Here is a 26,410-nt window from a genome sequence, read left to right on the forward strand (position 1 = left end):
CAAGCCACACTGTGGCTGCGTCCTACATAAAATAGAGGAAGATTGGCACAGATGTTAGCTCATGGCCAATCTTCCTCAAGCAAAAAGAGGAAGACTGGCAACAGATCAATCTTCCTCACCAAAAAAAAAAAAAAAAAGGTCAGGGAAACAGTTAATAATACAGCCCTGAAAATGATATTTTGTTTTGTGATAACAAAGCCAGCAGTTGGGGACGTTTAAGTTACAGCGGAGTGGCTTTCCATCAGCAAGCAGTGCTAGAGGATAACATTTAAGTGGCTTCCATCCGAGTGTGGCCTTCTTGGCTCATCAACGAGACACAGGGTGAGACAGACCACTGGGCCTGGGGTGGGGCACTTACATTTGCACTGGGATTGCTTCCACTAACACAGATGACATCCTGCTTTTGAATTGTCAGTACCTCTTTCGTTAGCTTCACCCGGACGTCATACGCATTTCCGGACCCTTCGTCGTGCAACAAAGCGATGCCGGTCTTAGTCTGCAGAGACAGAGGGGACACAGGAGAGGCGTGAGGTGGCACCAGCGTGAGCCTTGTCCACAGCATGTCCACCCACCACATACGAGCGAGACCTGCCCTCCGCAGAGGAGTCCGCTGATTTATCACCAAGAACGCAGCTGTGAGTAACTGTTCCTGAGCAGTGTTTACAGGAATTATATATAACAGGCTTCTAAAGAAAATCAACCAGGAGTTTTTTTAAAAAGCTTGAAAATTCTATTATCTGTAAACACAGGAGTGACAGGGTGTCTAACGCACACTGGCCCCCGCGTGTCCCCAGAGACCTGGATTAAGGAATGTGGGATGCTGTCGGAGCACCAGGGGCTTTAGACTCATCAGATGCTTCTGTTAAGTGGCAGGGTTTGGGGGGGCCTCCTGTGCGTCCCCTGGAAATGCAGACCCTCAGCCCCACGCACCCCATCGACTGAGCCAGAACGTGCATATTCCCAACAGGAATATGCTAGTGCGTGAGAGGCATCACAGAGTGAAAAACTGAGTGTGTTTCTGCAACTGATGGTACTTATTTACTGAACGACCATCCACGGGCAGACCGTACTGAGGCACGTGAGGCTAGCACAGAGGCCACTCGACACACAGACTGGCGAATGCGCCGCTGCGATCCACATGTGACCTCTCAGGGCTGTTACAAAGGTCTGATCTGCAAACATGCGCAGACAGGAGTCCTAACGGCCTCTCCCAAGCCCTTGGAGCATCAGTGCACCACAGGGCACACGACCCCCCAGCAGCCACTGGGCTCACAGTGGATGTGATCCTCCCACACGGGGATGGTGAGACCTCGAGGGCTGTGCCTGCGGCATCTCCAGGAGCAGGTGGAGGGGCCCGTGGCTTCCTCGTCACACCTTTCTAATGAGGCAACGGCTGTGTGGGCTTTGGGTGACCTCCCACACCTCTGGGCTCCTGGCTGTCCGGACCCCTTTCCCTGTCTCCTGTCTCCGAGGGCCAGCTCCACCTGCGTGACCTGCAAAATGGAAGCACACGGGCAGGGGAGCCAGCCGCAGCCCAGGAGCGTAACTCGGATCATTAAGGCCTGACTAGAATTGCAGACTCCCAACGACGGTGACTAAGTCCAGCAACAGCCCTCCTTCCCTTCCGTCAGTGTCGCACAGCACTGCTACACACCGCCTCGCCGCTCTGCGTTTATTCCCACGTCCCACGCCTGTAGACCCCAGACTGGAAACAGCCGGAAGGCCGGGACTGGTGCGTTTTCATTCTTGTTCCTGGAGCGGCGAACAGGAAGCTCCCACATAATGGGTCCAGCGGTGTGGCCTGGACGATGGGTGGACTCGAAAGAGCATGTGCTCAAATGGGCACACTTTATTCAACCTGCCTGTAGGATCCAGAAAAGCAGCCGTGCTTGTGCTAAAGGAGAAGAACCTGAGAGAAGACGTCCACGTGGCAGGTCCCAAGTCCCCCAGCGGCAGATCTAGAGCTGGGAGCCGGGTTCCCTTCTGGGTTTACCTTCTCCTTTGACCCACACACACGACGGCTGGGCCTCACTTCCCGCGGAAACAGCTGTAAGGATGTCCGGGCCCCACGGCCTGAGGAGGACACCGTCAGCCCCACCTCCATGTCCCGGCTCTGCCCGCACTTCTCCCTCCCCACAGAGTTCACGTTCTCCCCGAGACCCCATGCCCGTCACTCCCAAGGTCAGGGTGGGCCCGCCATTCAACCTGTCCTGCAGGACGTGGCTGCGAATGCTTCCCACAGTCGTCACCAGCAGCCCCCAGCACAAACCTCCGCTGCTGCCCTGGGGGGTCCAGACCCTTTCACGTCATCCAGGACACCAGCTGTGTCCTTCCCACTTCCCAGAACCCTTTCCTGTGTCCTAGAAACCATCTACATGCACAAGCACACTCATACGTGCACACACACGCACAACTACCGCACAGCACACATATCAACGTGCTACCGTCGGGCAGGAATACCAGGTTTGGCTCATACGGACTGAGCCTACAGTGGTACAGATGGAACCCAAAACTCAGAAGGAATGTCGAATAAAAAATTAACTCAGAGGCGGTGCCTGCAGAGAGAGGTTGTTCAGAGTGTGGTATCTGAAGGCATTGCGCATCCTGTCTACAAACACAGGCTTTAATCAGCACAACATGGGCCTCTCTGTGGGGAAGTGTGAGATGGGCCGGCTTCCCGCACTCCTGCTGCAGACTCACTGGCACATTTATGAACACACCCGCAGACAGACTTGCACTGAGCTTCGTTCAGCGAGGGGCGACCTCCATGGGCAGGACTGCTGCCTCTGTGGAGCGGAGATGGCAGGACACTCAGGAGAGGACCTGGAGGCAGCTGCTGACGAGGAGCGTGCTCAGACATGCAAGGTCAGGCCCCGGGAGGCAGATCCAGGACCAGGACCCGGACCGCAGCGTGCGGCTCCAGGGACCCGTCACCAAAGGCCGTCACGAGCCCAGGGCAGCTCTTTCTGAGAAAGGGGCATATGCTGAACTTGGTATTTAGAACAAAAACTATTTCAGTTTACATCAAAAAGTACAATTCTGATCCATTTAGACTCATATGTAAAACTCACACTCACGTACAGTATCACAGCTAATTCATCAAGCCGACCACCTTGCCAGTTCTGCCAGTTAGTCGTCTTGGAGATGAGGCTGCGTCTGCCCAGCTTCTCCCACAACGAGAAAACAGCCGAACTAAGCTTCAAGGAGGATGAAGCTTTCCAGGTAAAGGCCACGGAAAGGACAGTGAGAGCTTCAACAAGCTAAACACAGTATTTAAACTATGTTAAACACTTAAAACGTTAGCTAATGAAAGCAAACAGGATTCAACAGAGATCTGAAACAAATCATGTGCTGCTCTATTGTGCCATCTGAGCCAGAGGATGCTGTCAGAAATAAGCTCAACTTCTGCTCAAATTGCTAAAAAAGATAAAGTCAGGAACACAACCAAATTGGAGATAATTAAGCATTCCAACTCAAAATTATAATTTTATTCTAATCACTTCCTTCTACGAAACACTCATTTTTCTGACAAACTGACATCAGTGAGCCAGAGATAACTATCTGCTGAGCGCCACAGTCTGCTGTCCTCGGGACATAGCTGAGCAAAGCTGAACACAGCCCAGAGACAGGCACGGGAGGGGCCAAAGGAGCACAGGCGGAGCCGGACAGGCGAGGGCGAGAGGCCCCCATCCCAGCCTGGCGGTCCTCGTGTCGCAGCCGTCCTGGTCCTTTAAGTCACTGAACACGTTCTTTCACACGTTACTTGGAAATAAAGTAGTTAAGTCAACTTCTTCAGAACTAAAGTCTGGTGTTTGCCATTCAGAAACAAAACAATTAAAAGCAAAACATGAACAGAGACAAAGCTTGCCCACACTGGCCTGCCCACACCGGGACCTGCCCATGGAGGCGGGTGGCAGCGTCCTTACTCTGGTGCCTCAGTCCCAGCCACGCCGGTCCAGCGGGATCCTGTGGCGCCCGTGAAATAAGTCCGATGCAAACCCATCTCCCCACCCCAACTGCCAGTGCCCGGGCTGCTCGCCGCATCCTCTCCGGGCTGGTCGCTGCTTCCCAGTGACTGGTCTCTGGCTTCGACCCTTGTCCCCAACACGGTTCTTCATGTTGTCGCCAGGGGGAGCCTGAAAGCACTGTCCACATGACACCTCTCCTCTGAACAAGATCTCGGGGTTTCCTTCCTCTCACGGCCAGCGAGGCCCACGCCCCGACCTCTGCCTCCTCTGGTCTCCTGGCCTCCTGCTCGGCCGGGGTGGCCCGAGCGCCTGGCCCGGGGTCTTCCCACTCCCTCTTCCTCTCCTGGTCCCGCAGAGTCCCATGTGGGCCCTCTCCACCTCCTCTAGGTTGTGGCTGAAGTGTAGCCTCAACAGGCCGTGCAAAACAGCCTGGCTCAGGGCTCCTGGTCTCTCTTCTCTGCCTTGCTTTTCTCCCTGGAACCCATCAGAACTCGTGCCTCTTGCCAAAAAAATGGAGGTCCCACGACAGGGGATCTTGTCCACCATGCTCGCTGCCAGATTCCCAGCCCTACAGCAGAACCCACACGACCTTGAGGCACAGGAGACACTTCCCAAATGAATGAAACAGGAATGCTACCCCCAACCCAATAAATTTATCTACGCACTCATGCAATTCCAATAAGAATCCCATGAAGAAGATTTTGGAATTTAGCATTATAGTTCTAAAGTTGTATTCTGTGAAATAAGATCAGTACTGAGGGGGGAATGGATCCACAACATATTAAACCCATCACAATTTTGCATTCCTACTGCTGAACAGTCATGTCCATGAGCCAAAAGGGAGGATCCAGAAAGAGTTTCGAATTACATGAGGATTTATTACATCATTGGAGAAAAAACGGTCAAAAAAAATCTTAAGACCTTTGCTTAGTGATCTTGCTAACTATAAACGATTCCCATACTTAACTGTATTCCAAGAACAATCTCAGAGCATCCATGATTGTCAAACATAGAAAAACAAAATAAATAAAAGTGTGTGAAGACAATATTAGTGTGTGCGAACAGTACTGGTTAGCTTAACTCAAAAGTCAGAAATTCTCGAGAAAAGGATTCATGGAATTCACTAAATGGAAATATAAAACTTTTCTATGACAAAAATTGCATATACAAAAATATGGGCATACAGAAGACACCAGGTTAACAGAAATAGTCTTACAGATAAAAAGGGAAAAGTGGGCATCCTAGAAAAAACTAAGAACATGAAAAGTAATTCCAAAAAGAAGGAACAAAATGGAGAACAAATTTGAAAAGCTATGCCAACTCACTAGTAACCCCATGTCTCTCAGTTACCACCATAGCAATGTACGGTTTTTAAACCATTAGGTAAGCGAGGGTTTGAAAGAATGCCCGTGCGCGGCATCACCGAGGACAGGCAGCAGTAGGCGGCCCCACGCACGTGGCGGGTGTAGGCGCAGCCACCCCATCGAGGGCACGTTCAGGAACAGATGGGAACCCTGGCTGTGGTTGGTCTCACACGTGGCATTCCTACTCCAGGGACTCATCCTACAGTACAATCAGACGGGCGCCTGAGAGTTACGGGCCGCACTGCCTTCTTCCCTCCGTATTTCTAAAGTGCGCTCTAAGCTGACGTGGCACTGAGGGCTACTGAGAACCTAGTCCTGTGTCTGTTGGCACGAAGAACGTCCAAAGACACGGGCGCCAGCAGAGCAGGAGAGCATGGCGGCGCCCAAAACACAAACATTAAGCTTGCAGAGAAATATAAATGCAAAGAGATGCAAGGAGAAAATTTAGAATGAGAGGGCTTAAACATAATATTTCACATAAACGTCTACAACTGTTAATCATGAGCACGCATCATTTATCATTGATTGTTTAAATCTGTCAAGTTGCTCCAGTTTCATTCAGTCCAGACATTTACTGCTAAAGTGGATTGCCCTTCCTATGCTCTAAGGACGCAGGCAGCAGTCTTCTGACTAATTTAAAAACATCACAAATAATAAATTTAACCACTTTACAGCTTTTAAATTTATTTGTGCAAACGAGTGCATCTCTGCTCAAGTCATTCACTGGAGTGTCTGGTGGAAGCATAGCATACTGACGCTTCCCACACATTCCAACAAGATGGACTCCTTGACAAAAATAAACAGAAAAACAGAGCACACTTAAATATCACACAACTTCCCTCTCACCAAGTATTTATAGCAGTTCTACTAGTCAAAGAAGGTGACGAAAATGTGTGCAGGTAATTATGATGCATTTCCCTTGTTTATCCAGAAATAAGCCTGTTTTCTTCACTGAATTCTTGACCTAAATTGATTAAAGAATGAATATCAAGTGCTGAAAGAAATGTAAAGACAAAGATGTATGAAGATGCACAGAAGGGAGACAGTCCAGCAGCATAACTTCCTAGTCTACTCAGCAAGATGGGGAGAGAAGGAAGGCACGGTATTTCAATTCAGTCCAGTTCTCAGCAACTGTACTTTGTAATCAGGAACTCTAAACCTCTAACACTGTATCTTTTCTCTTGGTGTACTAGTTCTATCAAATATACGAAATATTCCCCAAAAGACTGTAGACAGCCTATATATTCAAGGTGTAACTGACATCACGAGGTTAGCACACTTTGATCAATTGCTTTTGTAACACATAAAAAATGAAGAGATCCTAGGGAGAAGTAGAGTGATGTCACAGAAAAAGCATCAGGTGACATCAAAACTAACTCCAGTTCTGTCACATGCTGGCTATACACATTTGGAAAATCCATCTTACTTGTCTGAGCCTCCATTCCCTGATCTGGGAAATCACACAATTCCAGCTCTCCTTGGATGACAGAATGAGTAACTGAGACGGTATCTATGAAGGTCCTAACAGATAACCTGTCACAAACAGCAGAAGGTGAGCGCAATCGAGTGCTTTTTCTGGTAGGTTATCTTTTTACACTATTTACATATCAATAAAAATTAAGCTATTTTTCGTACAAGAAAGAAAAATAAACTTGTTAGTCCAGCAGCATATCACACAGCATGAAAGAATCAAGAGGTACTCTATCAGCAAAGTGACCTGAGTGAGGAAAATCCACCCCCCGTGGTAGACAGACACAGCGCCAGGCAATTCAGATGAGAAGGAAAAAAAGACAGCCAGGCAGTATTCCACTAAAAGTACCCTGAAACCACCACTGCTTGCCTCCTAGGGTTAAGTAAAAGTAGAAACTTCATGAATTCATTTTATACCCAAGAAAAAAAGCTTTACATTGGATAAACAGATAATATTCTCCCCACAAAAGTAAGAGTATGACTTTTAAAGTCATAAAACAGCATTCTCATGAAAGCTGGACTTTCTGCTGAGATCTGCTGGTGAGTGACACCTCAGTTCAGGCATCACCACGCCGTTCATAGTGTAGGATCACGGCCTAGTCACTGCATCCCAGACATCCAAACACGGCGCCCGGGACAGGCTGGGGGTTTAACAAACACTTTTAACTTAAAAAATACACATATAAAATACATATTTAACTAACAACGCTCACCTGACCTATTTTTCTTAATTATATGACTTTTGGCAAGTATTACTCTTCTCTGGACATTGGTTTTGGCATCTATATTTGGCGATAATTGGATCTCTGTGATCCATTCTGTATACTAATATGTGATTCTGTGATTATTTTACTCATTTTGGTTTAAAATGACATTATCTGATTCTTTGACCAACACGGCAATGTAATAAAGCATTAAGGAGGATCAGATATATAGAAGTGATTCAGAAACTTCAAGGTGCCATATACATGAAAGGGATACATTCTCCACATTGTTTCTCTTAGGACGTTCTTGCTTAAATAGACTTTTTTTAAAAAGCAGCACCTATTATAATAATCGCTTTATTTAAGTTCTGCTAAATCAGGATTTGCAATCATTTCACCTGAGCTGCTTTAAAATTTACACTTCACTTACTCTTAGGAAAACGTTTCCTAAGAAATTATAATGCGTGTAAAATTGTAGGGCCATGTTTGACATTAGACACAGAGTAAGCTTCAAAGCCTTTAGGATGTTTGCAGGTTAAATGCAATTAATTACAAAATAGTCTTATCTATTCAGTTCCAAAGAACTAAAATGTCCATTACTTGACAATACTCTTATCAAGTTTCCCAAAGTTTAGCGTACTTCTCCCCAAAACATAAAGACCATGCTTTACTCCACCTCCACACAACTATTTCCCCTTCTTCTTTCAAGTTTCTCAGGATTGAGTTCCTTTTACCGAATGTAACTTGGTATATTTAGGCCAAAAACAATGTCAATGGGGAAAAATATCCATCATCAAAGCTAACCCAGTCACAGCGCGTTACAGTTTATACAGCGCTATTGGACACGTGTTACTCCCTTTGGCGTGCCCCATGCTAAACGGGAAGTGTGCCCATCCCTGTTGCGGACGACGTCTATTTAAATGACTGTGTCCAAGGTGAAGTGCACAGAAGTACTGCACGTGTGATACGCACGATGCGTGACGAGAATGTCCTCGGGTACCACAGCTGCCCGGAGCCAGCATCCTTGCACCTTGTCTGCCTTCCCGGGGCTGCCACAGACAGGCAGTCTCCTCCACGTGCTGGATCTCAGTGCCATCCCCACTCAAGATGCCTCCAGCGATGTGCCACACTCTCACAGCACGCCTGACCCATGGTATCACCAACACGGCATTTTAAATCCAATCTTAAAAATGTGCTCTAGACTCCACTCACCCCCCCGAGACCGTCCCACTTGGCTCATCTAGAAGAGAAGCTCCTAGAGAAAGTTATGTAAGCATACGGTCTCCATAGTCTTTATTTCTACTTTCACAAAACAGGCTCTTCCCCAACAACTGCCTCTGGACTGCTCTTCCCGAGCTCCTGGAGCTCCATGTTGTTACAAATGAGTCAATGCCCAGGCCACATCCTCTTGGCCCAGCATGACCAGGCTTGGCTCTTCCCTGCCTCCCCTCTCAGACACTTCCCCAAGCTTCCACGCAACCACCATCTTTCCTCCCACTTCGCAGCCCCCTTTGTTGATCCCTTCACGTCTTGCACCTCATTGGTAGGATCCACGGGGCTCAGAACCTGGCCCCCTCCTCTCCTCTCCCAAAAATAACCCCTCAGTGATCTCGCCCAATCTCATGGCTCTAAATATGAGGAATGTTCTCGTGACCTGCAAATTTGCATCTCCAGCTAACATCTCTCTCTCAGTCTAAGAGGTGTGCATTCAGTTGTCTCCCAACATCTCCGCTTGGGCAGCCCACAGATATCTCAAGCTGCACGTGGTCCACACGGAACTCCTGAACCTGTTCCCTCACATCTGTTCCACCTTCAGCCTTCCTCCTCACATTTGAGGCTAACTCCATCCTTCCAATTGTCTGGGTTAACAACCGTTCGGTCAGCCTGATCCCTTTATTTCTCTCACAGTACACTCAGAACCCATGAGGAAATTCTGCTTGTTTTACCATCAAAATGTATGCAGATTCCCACACGGCCACATGCTGGCCTGAGCCGCAGTCACCTCCAAGCTGGACAAATAGAAAGCCCCATGAAATCTCCCCAATTCTACCTCTGTCCCTCTATTCTCCACAAAGATGCCAGCAGTGTTTTCTAAAGCACGACGTCGGGTCCTATGACTTCCTGCTTACAACTTCCCAGGGGCTCATGAATTCACCAGGGGAGAAGCTAATGTCTGACAGGCCCCCGGCTCCCAGAGTCCATGCTGTCTGACTTCACTCTACTCTCATCCCGGCTCACTGATGTTGCCCCAAAGCTCCAGCCATAGCCGGAGCCCTAACACCCCTGCCTATCCCCAAGATGGCCACCTGGCTAGATCTCTCACCTCCAACTCCTCCTCAGATTCTGCCTCTCAGCGAGGCCTCCCACCTGGAGTTGGCCACATGGTGAGACCAAGGGCTTGTCCTCTTCATGGCTCAGTCTGCCCAGGACTTCTGAGCCCCAATGCATGGAGTTAGGGTCCAACCCAAAGTTAGGGAATAGTCCACACGGGACCACCTCACTTCTGACACCAACTGCTCGTCCAGGTTCCCAGAGCCTCGCTCAGCTTTGATGAATGGCTGGAAGGATGCGCAGGGCTCAGTGGAAGCTGTTGTCTTCATGGTCATGGTTTACTACAGGGAAAGGATTCAGATTGAAATCAGCCCAAGGAAGAGATGCCCAGGGCCTCTCAGGGGGTCCCTAAAGTGGAGCTGCTGTGTCTTCAGGAGGCATCACCCCCTACGTCGACGGTGACAGCACACAGGGACGGCTGCCAACCCGGGGAGCTCACCCCAGCCTACCTCCGGGTCCAGCAGCTTCACTGGGGCTCCATTATGTAGGCATGACAGATGGATCACCAGACCATGCACCCGAGGGGCCCACCATGCGTGACCTCATCAGGATAAACTATCAGATGTGGTCCATGCACCAGGAGTGACAAAGACGTTCCTAACGCTCAGGAAAAACAATCCTGGGGCGGGGACAAAGGCCAGGCCTCTCTTTGGGCACGGCCAGATCTCTCACTGCACACTCCCAAGCGCTCTTTAAAGCCTGGTGCAGCCCAGCTCCAGCCCATGCCTCAGAGGCCCCATTTGCTCTGGTTTTATTTTTCCAGCGCACTTTTCAGCATTTATTTATAATGTAATTTTCTTATTTAATAAGCTACTGTTTACTGTCTGTCTCTCCCCACCACACTGTGGGCTGCAAAAGGCCATGGATTGTTCCTGAGACCACATGCGGAGTCCTGGTGCCTGGAACAGGTTCACTACGTGGTCAGGGCACAATAAATATCTGAAAATAAGGTCAGCTGTGAAGAATTTGAAAACATCATCATTGAAACACACATGACGGCAGAACGCAAGCCAATGAACCAGACATCTTTTTTACCCAGGCACTTTCAACGTGCTTTTTACAATATAAATACCGTGGAAAGTGCAGCAAATGATGCAGATTCAAAGAGCCGATGACGGGAGTTTGTTTACAGACTCTGAGCGTGAATGCAGGCCACTGATAGGCAAGACGGTGCTGGTTTTATGGACTAATTTTGGTGTCAGGGCCCCTGCTGTGTCACCCTGTAAACTGCTGGATGCAGGTGAGATATTTTTCTTTCGTGAGCCTGAGTTTCCTCTTGTAAAGCTAATATTGAAATAATAATAATAACGACAGTAGCATACACTATGTCAGAAACTCTGTTAAGAAGTTTACAAACGTTACCTCATTTAAGTTTCACCAGAAGCCAAGTAAAGTTTTCTTAAAAATCCCCATTTTGCAGAGGAGTGAATTAAAGCTTCGAGAAGTCACAGGACTTGGATAAAGTCGTAAATCAGAAGGGAGTTAGGATTTGGGCTTACATCCGTTTGCTGGGGAGCTATGCTTTTAACAATCGCACCATCTGGTCCACCTGTCAGAACTGCTGTAAAGATTTAAGTAGACGCAACACGGGAAAACCGTCTGCACGGCCCACCCAGGGTCTCAGCCAGCGCAGAGCAGTCCCCACACCTGATTCCTTCCCACTGATCACCAGCATCGCTTAATCGGTACTGACTTTAACGCAAAAAGTCCCACACTTGCAACTGGCTTTCCTCCAAAGGTCCCCTGTCATCTCCCAGCAGTGTGGTAACTGCAGGGGCTGTGTGCATTCGTGAGTGTGTGCCTTTGTGAGTGTGCGTTCATAAGTGTGTGCATTCGTGTGTGCATTTGTGAGTGTGTGCATGTGTTTGTGTGTAGAGACTGTGGGAAGAACCAACAAGTAAGTGGCCAGCGGAGACTCAGCTGTGAGCAGTGAGCTCCGGAATTTCAGGCCAAGATGTTCGAGAAGCCAGACTTCCCAGTGAAAGGCCTGGAGCTGGGTGACTAGGAAGCCATCTGTTTTCCAGCCTTAGTGATGGACCTTATTTTTTTTTTTCATAGTCAATGCTCACTGCTTTAGACCAGGATTTCAATGAGATTAAAGATCTGTTTCACAGACAGGGCGGATGATTCTGGGACTTAAATGAGAAGACGAGACAATGATTTTCCACTCATATAAAAACACGCCCAGCTTACTTAGTGCCCATCTCACACATCCGGGCATAGTCGTCTGTGTTCAGCTTGTGGTAAAGCAATGCAGTCTTCCTGTGGGGATGGACCTTTATGCATTACCTTTTTGTTAAGATATTTAGCATTTTATAAAATATCGACAATAAGCTCAAACATAGATATGTTTTCATGATTAGCTAATAATAACCACTTTCCCACCTTAAGGCTTTTCCAGCATGTTCCTCATCGCAATTATAAAACAGACACAACACTGATAAAGGTTGTAAAGATATTATTATAAATTCTGCCTTTTAAAATACACAGTTTGGGGCCCGGCCTGATGGCGCAGTGGTTAAGTTCGCACATTCTGCCTCAGCGGCCTGGAGTCGCCGGTTTGGATCCCGGGTGCGGACATGGCACCGCTTGTCAAGCCATGCTGTGGCCGGCGCCCCACGAATAAAGCAGAGGAAGATGGGCATGGATGTCAGCTCAGGGACAGTCTTCCTCAGCAAAAAGAGGAGGATTGGCAGCAGATGTTAGCTCAGGGCTAATCTTCCTCGAAAAGAAAAAAATTAAAATACACAGTTTGCTCCAGTCTTCTACCTGGAAGCTTTGCTGTAAGCAGCCCCAAGGTAAAACACGGGCCCTCTCCAGTGAGGGCAGCGGCCAGCAATGGTGAAGTTTAGGGACAGACAGCTGGGTCTCAAGCCATGAGCCTGACGACTAGAAAGTGAGCTGAGCATCTTGTCTAATTACTGTAAACACAGCACGTCACTGCCCACTGGACAGGACTGATGATGCACATGCAGCTCCGAATGAGAAAAATAAAATCATCAATTTCTGTGTCATGCGATTCATCGGTACATCTGGTATAAGAATTAAAAGTAAATGGTGTGCATTTTTAAGCAGTTGTGGAAACAATTTTCCTTATGAATATTGGAACTAAAATCTGGTAGTAAATGCATAAAAAATGACAAAATATAAAATGGCTATGAAAACTAGCACATCTGTCTAATTGCTATTGGTTTTTGGTCGTTCGTTTTTTGGTGAAGAAGACTGGCCCTGAGCTAACATCTGTGCCCATCTTCCTCTGTTTTACGTGAGATGCTGCCACAGCATGGCTTGATGAGCGGCGCTAGGTCTGCACCCAGCATCCGAGCCTGTGAACCCTGAACTGCCAAAGCAAATCGCTCAAATTTAACCACTATGTCACCAGGCCAGCCCCTTACTATTGTTTTTAATGTTTCTGATTTTTACAGCATTTTAAAACTAATATATTTAGACTAAGAATATAAGAAAACAACACGCAGTGATAGATCCAGGGCTGGCAATTACAGTAACACATCTTAACACCTGCTGATTCCTCTCCTCCCGGGGCTGCAAGGTCCTGGATGCGGAAATGTGTCCATTTGCACCGTGTTTCTGTGGCCTGTTGAGTGTGTGGAAAATGAAGAGCACTCAAAAATGAGTCGATGAATATTTTACTCTTTCTACAGTGAGAGGAAAACTCAACTTGCAGGAAAACTATCTTTGAAAAGAAGGCCTGCACGTGCATTCTGGGCTCGTCGCTGCGTGGGGACCCTGGGGAGGCTGACGGCTCCTCTCTGGTTTCCCTCCCTCGTCACTGGTGCCCGGTCACTCCTGGAAAGTTGCACCAGGATCACTGCCAGCAGGATTAGGGGAATCTTACTTCTCAGCAGAAGCAAGGACGGGCCAGGTTTATAAAGCGGCCTTAACCACCCGAGGACAGACTCGCCCAGGAACCCGTGATGCAGGTGTGGCCTCCTCTGTTTGGGGGTCAGGGTCTCACCTGTGGAAGCGCCACCCCCACCCGGGCTCCAGCCCTGCTGGGCAGGGGGGTCACAATCAGATGTCTGGTGGGAGCCTGGACGTGTGTGTAAAACCCCACACAGGGACTCGTGCTCAGAGCTGACGCAGGAAGTCTTTCTAAAACCCTTTTTCTCTCATCCTGTCTGTCTCTCAGGTGTGTTTCTTGTAAACAGCGTACGGCTGGGTCCTGCCCTGACGCAGCTTTTCACCTGGAGTCAGCCTTCCTCCCCCGGGAGGCAGTCGTGCACGTGGTGGGATTGTTCCCGCCAAGTTTGGTCTTGGTTTCCTCTGTGGCCGTCTGCGCTTCATTCCTATGCTCCCTCTTTCCTGCCTTCTTCACACAAATTCAGTATTTGTCAGTGTTCCATTGCATCACTTTTGAAAAAAATTTGACCCTACGGCTTTAAGTGTTTTCTCTAGAGATGAGCATATACATCTTCACTGTCAACATCTACCAGCAAATAGCATCGCTTCGTGAACAGTGTAAGAGTCTTACAAGAATGGAATTCCATGAGCTCCCTGGTCCTCTGTGATGGTGACATGGCCAACGTCCACGTGTGCCACAAACCCGCAATATATCGCTTCACATTTATCTACGATATGTATCTTAATTTATACTTATGTTTCAATACATTATGAAACTTAAGTTACTTACAGATACATAAAGACATATGATAATTAAATATGATACATATATATGTAACTATATACAGATACATAAAATGGGCATTTTTTTATATCACCTCATTCCAATGATCAAATTCAGGAAGCGTATCCTTGACACCTGACTGGCAAGGTTTTGAGAATTTACCCTCCTTGCACGAATAACAAATTAGCCACAATTTCATGGATGCTGGCAGAAAACAGGAGACAGTCCGCTTTGGAAGCACTTCGTTCATTGGTTAATCATGTAAATTAGCATACTTACACTATTATTGATGTAAATCATCACTGGGAAATATTGTGTTAACTTTTAAAATGGCTGATTTAATGTGAACCCTAATTTCAATGATTCAGGTTATCCGTGACTGTTTTCCTAACTCAATTTCTTCAACTGGAAATGTACCTTCTATGAAAATCCATAAAATATATCAGTTCAACCTCAGATAATGTAAGAAATGTGATATTATTGCCTACTTGTCCGGGTATGAGATTTATTCATTGTGTGGGGTTGGTTAATGCATCGCCTCCGGGCACGCACAAGGTCACCAACGTGACGCAGCCGAGGTCGCACAGATGCCTGTCCAGACTCACTCGTCAGCATCAGCATCCCATTTGGGACACACCTTGCACCCTGATAGGAAGACGGACAGAGACCACAACGGGGATGAGGTGTCCCCTCACAAATCCTTCAACACTCAATCCAAGTGAAGTCTGCACCCCAAATTCCCACGCCCTCTTACAAACATAACTAGAGTCAGAGAATTAAAAACGCTGGGCCCTAGAAGAATTCAGCACTTCCTGGGCATCATGAGGCTCCCCTCCAAAGATCTTCAAGGAAATGAGTGACGGCCGTGCGAGGGTCTGGGCACCAAGGCTGAGTCAATTCAACGAGACAGCGGCCATGTGACCACCACAGAGGGCCAAGGAGGTCACAGAACTCTATTCCTTTAAGAATCTTACACTGCTCACGAAGCGATGCTATTTGCTGGTAGATGTTGACAGTGAAGATGTATATGCTCATCTCTAGAGAAAACACTTAAAGCCGTAGGGTTAATTTTTTTTTAAAAGTGATGCAATGGAACACTGACAAATACTGAATTTGTGTGAAGAAGGCAGGAAAGAGGGAGCATAGGAATGAAGCGCAGACGGCCACAGAGGAAACCAAGACCAAACTTGGCGGGAACAATCCCACCACGTGCACGACTGCCTCCCAGGGGAGGAAGGCTGACTCCAGGTGAAAAGCTGCATCAGGGCAGGACCCAGCCGTACGCTGTTTACAAGAAACTCACCTGAGAGACAGACAGGATGAGAGAAAAAGGGTTTCAGAAAGACTTCCTGCCTCAGCTCGGAGCACATGAGTCCCTGTGTGGGGTTTAACACACAAGTCCAGGCTCCCACCAGATGTCTGATTGCGACCCCCATGCCCAGCAGGGCTGGAGCCCGGGTGGTGGTGGCCCTTCCACAGGTGAGGCCCTGACCCCCAAACAGAGGAGGCCACACCTGTGTCGCGGGTTCCTGGGTGAGTCTGTCCTCCTGTGGTTAAGGCCGCTTTGTAAACCTGGCCCATCATTGCTTCTGCTGAGAAGTAAGATTCCCCTAATCCTGCTGGCAGTGACCCTGGTGCAACTTTCCAGGAGTGTGTCTATCTGGCTGAAACAAGTCTGTCAATAGGAACAACTAATGAGAGAAGTATAGCAGGTGCCAGAATCCGTTAAATGTTCTCCAGAATGAAGGTGAGACTTCACCACAGGAGTTCAGTCAATCACTTCATCCCAAGCCTTTGGCTCAGAACCAACAACAACATATGCAGATGGCAAATTTCCTCTTCAGTGACATAAAGAAATGGGACCGGCCTCAGGTCACAACCCAGGACACTGAGCAAAAACAAGGAAGGACACTGGCACTGGCCCACAATTCCTCCAACGTGAAGAAGGATGCACATTTCCCTAAATTTAAGCTCATGCTCCTGAAAGGCCACCTAACGATCTGTGATCAGAACGACGACATCTGGGGATTGTAGGCTGAGCAGAATGCAGGTGAAAGCCCTGTGGAGACACTTCCATGGGAACCAGAGAGGAGGAAGGCTAGAAATGCAAATAAATGGCGCTGGGAGGATGGAATAAACACATGAGGGAAAAGGAGAGTGGATCCCTACTTAATCCAGATGTACTGAAGACTAAACTGAGAAGTTCAAAATAAATATCTTCCTGATTGCTGGGTTTAGAAAGGCTTTCCTAACAGAGACCAGAAAGCAAAACCACGTGGGTAAAGATGGGCAAATACAATGACTGTCCCATGTTCTATGCGTCCCAGGACCCCAGTGATCCACCCAAGGAAACCCTGGGAGGAGGCACCTGCAACGACATGGCAGGAAGAGCCCGTGTCCCAACACTGAACAGGTGTGGGCGCCTCTGCAAGACAAACACAGGACGCATGCTTCCTCTCTACATGGGCCGCTGTACATACATGCTAGGATTTGCCTGACAAAAGGTCTTTTTTCTGCAAGCCTCTAAATTTGAATTAACATTAGCTTCCACTGAAAATCCACCCACTTCACTTGACTGAGAGATGACAGAAAAAGCGAAGTGAACACAAGGCAAACTCAGGAATCACAGCTCCTTTGACGGGGCCCGCGCTCTGTCACACGGGTGTGTTTCTGGAGCCTCATCGGGATCAAGTCAAGGGTGGAAGGAGGAGGAGAACCTGGTTCACCTGCTGCCTACACTGCCATTAGGCTTTCAGCCTCGTTAGAAATGACGTTTTCCATCACATCTTCTGAAAGCTTTCCTGCCCTCAGGTATGATATTAGTTTTAAAGAAAAGCATCTAACTATTTTAATTTAGAACACAAACAAGGGAAATTCGTACTTCAGGAAACAGCGTTTCCTCATCATCCATAGATTAAGGCAGTGGATAGATTGATGTGGATTTTGGCAACAGCAGAGAGAAAATCCACATCCACAGGGATCCCCTGAACTCCTTGAAGCTGTGGGACCCTGAGGCCAGAAAAACGCAAAAAGGTTCCAAGGAGCCACAGGGAGAGGCTGGGAGTAAGGGGGGGGGGGGTGAAGAAGGGAAGAGAGACAGAGAAAGGTTGGGGCTGGAATCTCAGGAGAGGGAAGCGGCTCTCAAATTGGCTGCCCAAAAGACCACCTGCTAAGCTGCAGAGACCACTGGTGCCCGGGCCCCGCAGAGTCTGGCTTCATAGGGAAGGGTGAGGGATTCACAAACTCCCCGGGGGGTCCTACTGGGCAGAAAGGTTTGCAAACAGCGGGGGAGGATTGAGAAGGGGAGGACACAGAAGCCAGAGAGGCGGGAGGAGGCTGTTAGAAATGAACCATGGGGAGAAGGGACCAGAGAGGTCGCGTGAGCCGCACAAGGGCAAGCCCTGGGGAGCAGATGCGGGGTAAGAATCGGCCTCACGCGGGATGCTTCAGACGCAGAGTGTCTCCTCTTCCAGAGCCAGAAGGAACTGAGAAGTGAAGAGTCTGCGCCAAAGGACAGGCCCTCACCAACTGCCTACGCAAAGATGCAGAGGCTGAAGGGGTACCCCAGGCTTCTCCAGGAGACCAGCAACGCCAGCCTGGATCCCAGAGACGCGGCTGCCCAGGAAAGACAGAGGGTGCAGCCCTCTCCTTACCAAGCCCTGTGATGAATTACATATTGAATTGCAACATGGTGTTCAGAAGCAGGGCTTATATTTTCCCAAAATCCAGGAAAACGCCATGGGTTAAGTTTTTTAAACTTCCGTTTTAAAATTTGATTAGAGTCAAACTTTAATCAGCAACACTGACCGTGTAACTGCCATTCAGATGTCTGGTCTAAGTGCTTGATTCTGCCATTCCAATAAACGTACAGCCATCAGAGACAACAAGCAGGATCTGTCAGCGATGACCTACTTAGGATGCATTTTTTAAGGGGAAAAAGACAGGACGTCAAGCTGCTGAACGATTTCTATTTCTGCAAAAATAGACCACTAACATGAGTCACAAAGATCACAAGACTCACCAAAACAGCACAACATTTGAATAACTTGGACTTGATGCACAGAAAGCATTTCAATGTTACTGAAAATAGATACCTACCTGCTTAAACTGTACTTTAAAATGCAATCTAATTGTGAGAAAAATGGGGGAAAAGGACTCATTGTACACACATTTAAAAGTCATAAAAGATGTTAAAACAATGAAAACAAAATAAATGAATTACCATTTATCATGACCAGAATTCAACTGTCAGTCACTCAGACATTACTCCTGGAGTTGTCAAAACAATTCTTTACAGATTTTAAGGGAGAATTTATCACAGCTTTCAAAAAGCAAAATTAAAGACAAACCCTGATTACTGTGTAAGAAATATTATTGCTTTTAGAAATGAGTCTGCATGAGCTTTGTACATACTCTCCATGAACTTATGAGTTTGCAGAGAGAAATAGACTGTCAAGGTGCATATTTTTGAGTAAAGACGTCGTTCTACAAAAAGGTAGGGACATAAAAATATGAGCTCACTTGGGAAGAACAAAATGCAGGTGGAAAAGGAGGAATAAACTTCATGTATCTATATTTTTTAAATGTGCCACATATTTCAAGGGAAATATATGTCACATTTGACTCTGAAATTAAATTAGACATAAGCTTCCAGTTTTAATAACAAAAAGTTTAGTTACTGAATTTAGCAGGTTCCCTGGCATCAACTTGAACATTCTGCAACCTTGTTACAAAGCTGAACTTGAAATTTAGTTGCATGTGTCAAAACAATCATACAGGTTACCACTTTATAACCAAGTTACTTAGAAATCCTCTTATATAATAGATAAGTTCCATCTTTGCTATACTGAATTTTCTCACATTTTAACTCATAACATTAAAAGAGAAAATGACACAAATGGCTAAACTGGATGCTATTAAACATGAGCAGAAGGAGAATGAGTGACAGAAAGCCACAACTTCAAGAAAGACCCAGCTCCTTAAGGTCAGTGACGCAGCAGCATGCCGACCTCCAAGAAGACACTTTGAGAAGTCACTACTTCATATGCACAATTAACTATGCTACAGTTGCAAATTTTTCCGATGATTACCTATTTGCTTTATTGTTTCCAATTAGTAATAGAAACTTATAGACTCATTGTATGAGAATGAGGTTACATAAGAAGCAATCTTGCCTAAAAATTATTATGGAAATAAGTAATGCACAAAGACCCTTATATAAATACAAGATGACAAAAGCTCACTTTCTAAAGACTTTGACCACCGACTCAATCCTGATTTATATAGATAGATAGATAAAGTTATATATATAAAAAATGTATCCTTAGCCACTGAATATTTTTTTGTAAAGATGATAAAGTGTCACAAGGTTAAGGTACCAGCTCTGACCAGAAATGAGGAAAGATTCTGACCACTGATCTATCATTCCTCAGACCTGGGGGAGGGCACATTCCTCTCTAACGTCCATTACGTGTGCACATTGGTACACACTTCAAAGACCCTTTGACTCCACGTATGCAAACTTTAAATGCTCCCAAATGTTGACTCTATAATGTAATAGCCTGAATTTATTGTAACAGACTAATAATCGTTATACTCAAAGACATTTACCAAATAAATGTGTTGCAAAATTGTTTACAATAGTGAGAAGCATAAAACCACCTAAGTGCTCATTATTGACTAAATAAATAATGACATGAACATCAGGAAATAACTATTAGCCAATAAATTCATGTTTTAGAAGAATATTACGTGACGTAGGAAGCGCTCGCTATGTGCTGAGTGGCAATGCAGAGAACAGTGGTCAACACAATATGAGCTGTTTTTTGGAAAAGAAAATCATAAACATACACACCAGTAAACAGAAAAAAGACTGGAGAATTATACCCTAAAATGTCACTGTAATTTTTTGTCTTAGTAACAAGTAAGTTTTATTTTCTCCATTAGGCTTTTCATTTATGAAAATTTTATGTCATTTTCAACCACAAAATGTATTTTTGTAATATTAAGGTTTCTCACCACTTCACGCCCACTAGGATGGCTGTCATCAGAAGGACAGAAAAGAACAAGTGTTGGCAAACGCTCTGAGGACGTAAGAACTCTCCCACTCTGCTGGGGGAATGCAAACTGGCACAGCCCCTCTGGAAAAGTCTGCCATTTCCTCAAAACAATTAAACGGAGAGTAACCACATGACCCACCGAGTCCATCCGAGGCACATGGCCAAGAGAAACGGAAACTCGCGTCCACACAAAGATTCGGACACCACGTTCACAGCAGCATTATTCATAACAGGTAAAAAGCAAAACCGACCCAAATGTCCATCAAGGGATGAAGGATACATGAAATGTGGTAAGTCCACAACTGGAATAGCATTTAGCAAATAAAGAAATGAAGCACTGACACATCCCACAACAAGGAGGAGCCTCAAAGACACTTTGCTGAGTTAAAGAAGCCAGACAGAGAAGACCACGTGTTCTATGATTGTCTACCTGTGAAATATCCCAAACAGGCAAATCCAGAGACAGAACACAGATCAGTGGATGCCAGAGGCTGGGGAGTGTGGAATGACTGTTGACGGACATGGGGTTTCGCTCTGGGGTGATAAAAATGTTCTAAAATTAATTGTGGTGAAGGTTGCACAACTTTGTAAAGATTATAAAAACCAATGAATTATACACTAAATGTACGACTTGTATGGTATGTGAATTTTATCTCCACAAAGCCCTTATGTATACAACATCTTTTAAGGTTTCTGAGGAAGATGGCAAGTTTGACCTGCATCTGATATATCGCTCAGATCTCACTGAATTAATAAAACTTCTGGGGAGAAAACCCTAACAATCCTGATCTCAAGAGAATGGAGAGAGTCACACAGCAGAGACCGTGTGAAATATCTTTTACCCAGAAAATCACTTGCGTCACATAGCCGCCCTCGTCTGGGAAGGAGGTGGGAGAGGCCTCAAGAGATGCCACGGTCATAAATCAGGGATGGCGGGAGGAGAAGGTGCCCTGCTGGGAGTGCACCAGGGTTCGGGCGCTGGCTGACTGCGTGGCACACAGAAGGACAGACACTGATACTGACCCTGATATCAGTTTTCCTATGTTACCCCAGCATATACAGGGTTAAAACCAAAACACTCATTCCCTGCTTACTCTCTGGCTTCCTGGCTCCAGAATCCACTATCCTCCATGGAGACAGACACCATCAAGGAAGAGCACCTGGATTCATTATCTCCTCCCCATAAAGAGATACAGACTGGTGGGAAAGCTCCGACCAACAAGGCCATATGCTCCCCCTCCCCTACCTAAAACCCCAAATAAAAACCCTTCCTTTCAGCTTTTCGGGGAGTTTGGGATTTCAGCGTTAGCTACCCTCTCTCCTTGCTCAGTGCTGTGCAATAATAAAATTCCTACTTTCTTCCACCACACACAGTGTCAGAGACTGGCTTGCTGTGCAACGGGTGAGCGAACTCACTTCAGGTTCGGTATCAACCCGGTCAGGATGGCCCTGGGTCAGGCCGTCCTAGGTCACGGCTCCCTAACTCATGGAGAAACAGACAGCAGAGTCATGTAGAACTTTGAGGGCCCACGGGGACTGTCACCAGTGTGGTGACAAGAAGGCAGGGCCACAGGCACCGTGTGAGCTCTGCCTCCACAGGGTTCTTCTTCTGCCTGCACTCATGGACCAGGGACCTGCAGGCAGGCGGCGACACCACCACGGCACCCACACCGAGCGGCAGGTCTCACTGGGCCTTCGTGTGCCGTTCTCTGGTGGCAGCATGCAGAAGCGGACGTGAGCTCCACTCAGGTCTGAGCGTCCTCTCTCACTAGGCATCAGAGTGGTCTGGGGAAGCCTGCTGTGTGTGTGTGTATACATGTGTGTGTGTACTTAGATAAACACACCGAACAGCACACAGACGCAGCTCCCTGCCTCTGCTGCCCACAGCGCTGGTTCCGCCTGAATCCCTGACTGGGAATGTAAAGCCCAGGCCATCCAGCCTCTTCCTACTGGGCTAGTAAGATTCAGACAGAGAAACTCAGTGTCTCTGAGGGAATGAGGCTCAAACCAAATAACAGGTGAGTATTTGCCTAGATCTGAGGAGGCGAAAAGTCAGGGGGAAGATGAGGGTGAAATCAGTGCATGTTTAACAATATAGCTGCTAAAATATGGGGATCAGCTGGAAAAATCAGGGAAAAGCTATACCAAGTGAAATTATTACAGGAAAAAGGAAATAATTTGTTGAATTTCTAATTCAATGTTTGTAACACCACTTAAGAAAATATAACCCCTCTAAACCAAAGTAGAAAAGAACATGAATAATATAACCTGATAGAGAAAATAAAGCCAAATTAAAAACCACAGTGGGGAGAATGCCTAGTGGTTTACAATTTTACTTAACACGATACTTTGCTGTGAAAAATTAAATGATCAAAACTCAAGTAAGTTTCAAAACAGTGAAAGATCTTAAAATCTTACCAGTTCCTTCTTTATCAAGGACTCACAGCTACAACTGTTTCTGGGTAAATTCTTTTAAACTTTCAAGGAATAAAATATGCTGTCTAAAATTTTCAAAGTATAGAAAAGGGGATTATTCTCACTATATCTGACAGAAAAATTAAAAATATAGCAAACATTTGACATATTTCTATTGAAATAGAAATTCAGTGTTTAATGATTGTTAAAGAAGAGAGAAAATTATCATCATTGGAAGAGGATGCCATTGTTTATTTTTTAGAATAACGGATTTTATGTAGAGAGAAGGGAAATGGTCTTTTTCAAGCTCAACAGCCCTTCATACGTGATATGCAGAACATAAAACAGAGACAGCAATTAAAGACATGAAAATATACAAAAAAAGTTGCAAAGGAAAGGATGGTGTCATATAAACTAGATAAACATAAACTCCCAAAAAGGGATCATATCAGTTTAAACCCACTTACAACAAGCCATTAAGAAAAAATACATTTTCCAGCAACTTGCCTCTCTACATAAAGAAGATAATATAGGAAGTTATGAACTGAATGAAAATAAAGATTTTGTTTCAAAATTTTTATGAAGTTGCTTAGTATACCAAACAGACTGGTAAAAACAAGAAAACCAAAAGTTCTGGCGAGCATGCGAAGAGCTTGGAAATACTCCTGTATTACTGCAGAATGTGCAGATGGGAGCAGGAATTCTGACCAGCAATCCTGAATTGCTTAGGGAAGACACACATGAGTATATCCTACGACCCTGTAATCCCAGTCTTGGGCACACTACCTGAGAAGCCTGTTCACAGGTCCACAGACAACATCACACAGAGCTCAGTCTCAAAGAAACACCTGTGGAATGGCAGGCTAAGAACATCTGAAAATCCAGACCTGCATAAAAGCAGGAAGAATACCAGCAAAAGTCATCCAGCTCAACTTTTTCACACTCTGAACATTAAGCAAAGGCTTGAAGCAATCAAAGGAGCATTTCTTCAAGGAAAGTGGCTGGATCTGGGTAAGAAGAGTGAGCTTCGTGGTATTTTAATTTACCCTAATCCTATTCTCATCTCTCCAGCTCCTCAGTAGCCTTGAAAACCAACAGCCACACAACCACAGTAGGTGTGAAAACAAGGAACCCAGCAGCCGCTGGTAGGGAAGGACGGGCTTAGAGTCTCCAGAAGCCCCATCTCCAAAGAACTGGCACCGTCTGATCTGTACAGCAAGTCCCTGAAAAGCATGTCTTCATCTTGCCCGATGCAGAGCTCCCTCTGGGTGACACCCTGGGGATCCGGGGTGCTTGTCAAAAACCACCAGCAGTAATCGTGTAGCATCACAGTTGTCTGAGGAGACAATCTCAACTGGGATTAAAAAGAGACTGATGGGAAAACTTAAAAGGAAATACTAGTGAGAGTAATGTCCACAGGGAGCCGTGAAAAACTCCATACGTTCCTGAGGATTTAGAAGGCAGTGTGCACACCCAGAGCTGCGCACATGCTCAGGAAAAGCATGAGGAGGCCCTAAGCCCTCACCTCTACCTGACCTTGAAGCTCTGCTCAAGCAGAGAAGGAGGGTAGGGAGGAGCTGTCAGCAACTTCCCAGCATAGAGGCTGTGCCCCAACACACAGACCCTCAGCAGAGCCCAGGAGACTCAAAAAGACACTTAAGGAAATCTCCATGCATCATCGGCTGATTGCTAAACTAACTGAGTAGGAACTTCACGACCATACACAACAAAAACACAGATATTACAGAATTATTCCAGAAAATCCAATAAACAAAGAGCAGCAACCAAGAACCAGCAGCAACAACACATACCCTGTGCAGGGGGAGAAATACAATCTCCAGTGTTGCTACATTATGTTATTTTAAATATCTAGTTTTCAACAACAGCAAAAAGTACACGAGACACGCAAAGACAGAAAATATGGCCTATACACAGGAAGAAAACAATCAGCATAGTCTGTCTCTGAGGAAGACCGGATGTTGCATTTGCTGTGCGCTGATTTAAATCACTGTGATAAATCTGTTCAAAGAGCTAAAGGAAAACACGTCTAAAGCATTAAAGGAAAATATGAGAAGGATGTCTTACCAAATGGAGAATATTAATAAAGAGAGAGAAATTCTTTTAAAAAGAACCAAACAGAAATTCTGAAGTTGAAAATAACAGTAAGTGAAATGAAACCTCATTGTAGAAAAACAGCAGATTCGAATGGGCAGAAAAAAGAATCAGCAACTTCAAGACTGATCAACTGAGACCGTCCAGTTTGAGCAACAGAAAGAAAAATGAAAGAAGAAAAATAAAAGACACTTAAAAAACTGGAGCACCACCAAATCTACCAACATACACATGATGAGGGTTGGGAAAGAAAGGGCAGAGAGAATATGTGAAGAAATAATGGCAAAAAAATTCCCAAATTTGACATAAAATACATTAATCTCTATATTCAAGAAGCTTAATAAACTCCAAGTAGGTAAAACTCAAAGAGATCCACAACTAAACACATATAATCCCACTAATGAAAGACGAAGAGGTAATCTTGGAAGCAATGAGAAAAAAATGACCCAGCAGGCAGAGAATCCTCAAATGCATTTACAATGAATTTCCCATCAGAAACCATATAAGCCAGAAGCCAAAAAAAAAAAAAAAAAAAAATACCTGAGAAACCTGTAGCTACAATAACCAAGATACAAAGACAGAAGTTTCAAAAGGATTGCAAGTGAATATCTGGACAAATGTATGCCAAAAATTCCACAACCTAGACAAATGGACAAATTCCTAGAAAGACATAAGCTACTGAAACTAACTCAAGAAGATACACGATGTGTTTAAAGACATAACAAGTGCAGAGATTAAATCAGTAATCGAAAAGTTCCCACAAAAACCACAAACCCACGACCAGACGATTTCATTAGTGAATTCCAAACATTTAAAGAATAATTAACCTGAATACTTCACACACTCTTCCAGAAAGTAGAAGAGGAAGAACATTTCCCAATCCATTCAATCAAAACTAGACAGACATCACAAGAAAAGAAAACCAGAGTAATATCTCTACTTATATAGATATAAGAATCCTCAACAAAATACTAGCAAACCAAATCCAGCAACCTATAAAGAATTATACAACATGATCAAGTGGGATTTACGCCGGGACTGCTAGGTTGGTTCAACACATGAAAATCGATCAATGTAACATGTCCTTTTAATAAAATAAAAGGCAAAAAACACATCATTAACCCAACTGATTCAGAAAAAAATCTGACAAAATCCAACTCTTTTCCATAAAAAAAAAACAATCAACAAATTAAGAATACAAGGTAACTTCCTCAACTTGTTCAAGTGCATTTATGAAAAACTCACAGCTAACCCCATGCTTAATGGTGAAAACTGAATGTTTTCCTGCCAGAATCAGGAAAAAGAGGGGATGTCCACTCTCCGCCCTTCTATTTAACAGACA

At 45.7% G+C, this 26,410-nt stretch overlaps 1 protein-coding gene across 4 annotated transcripts in view; it reads right to left on the minus strand.

The window, feature by feature from the left end:
• The window catches only part of SNTG2 (syntrophin gamma 2), a 320,660-nt gene that overhangs the window by 221,954 nt on the left and 72,296 nt on the right, over positions 1 to 26,410 (minus strand). For 3 of the 4 annotated variants that reach the window (XM_070236809.1, XM_070236807.1, XM_070236810.1), the window contains exon 2: positions 359 to 496. In XM_070236809.1, the coding sequence (XP_070092910.1) occupies positions 359 to 496 (138 nt within the window). The remainder of the gene's footprint in view (positions 1 to 358; positions 497 to 26,410) is intronic. The other variant, XM_070236808.1, reaches the window with a different exon arrangement.

Source organism: Equus caballus, chromosome 15, assembly GCF_041296265.1.
Source record: "Equus caballus isolate H_3958 breed thoroughbred chromosome 15, TB-T2T, whole genome shotgun sequence".
Classification (NCBI taxonomy): Eukaryota; Metazoa; Chordata; class Mammalia; order Perissodactyla; family Equidae; genus Equus; species Equus caballus.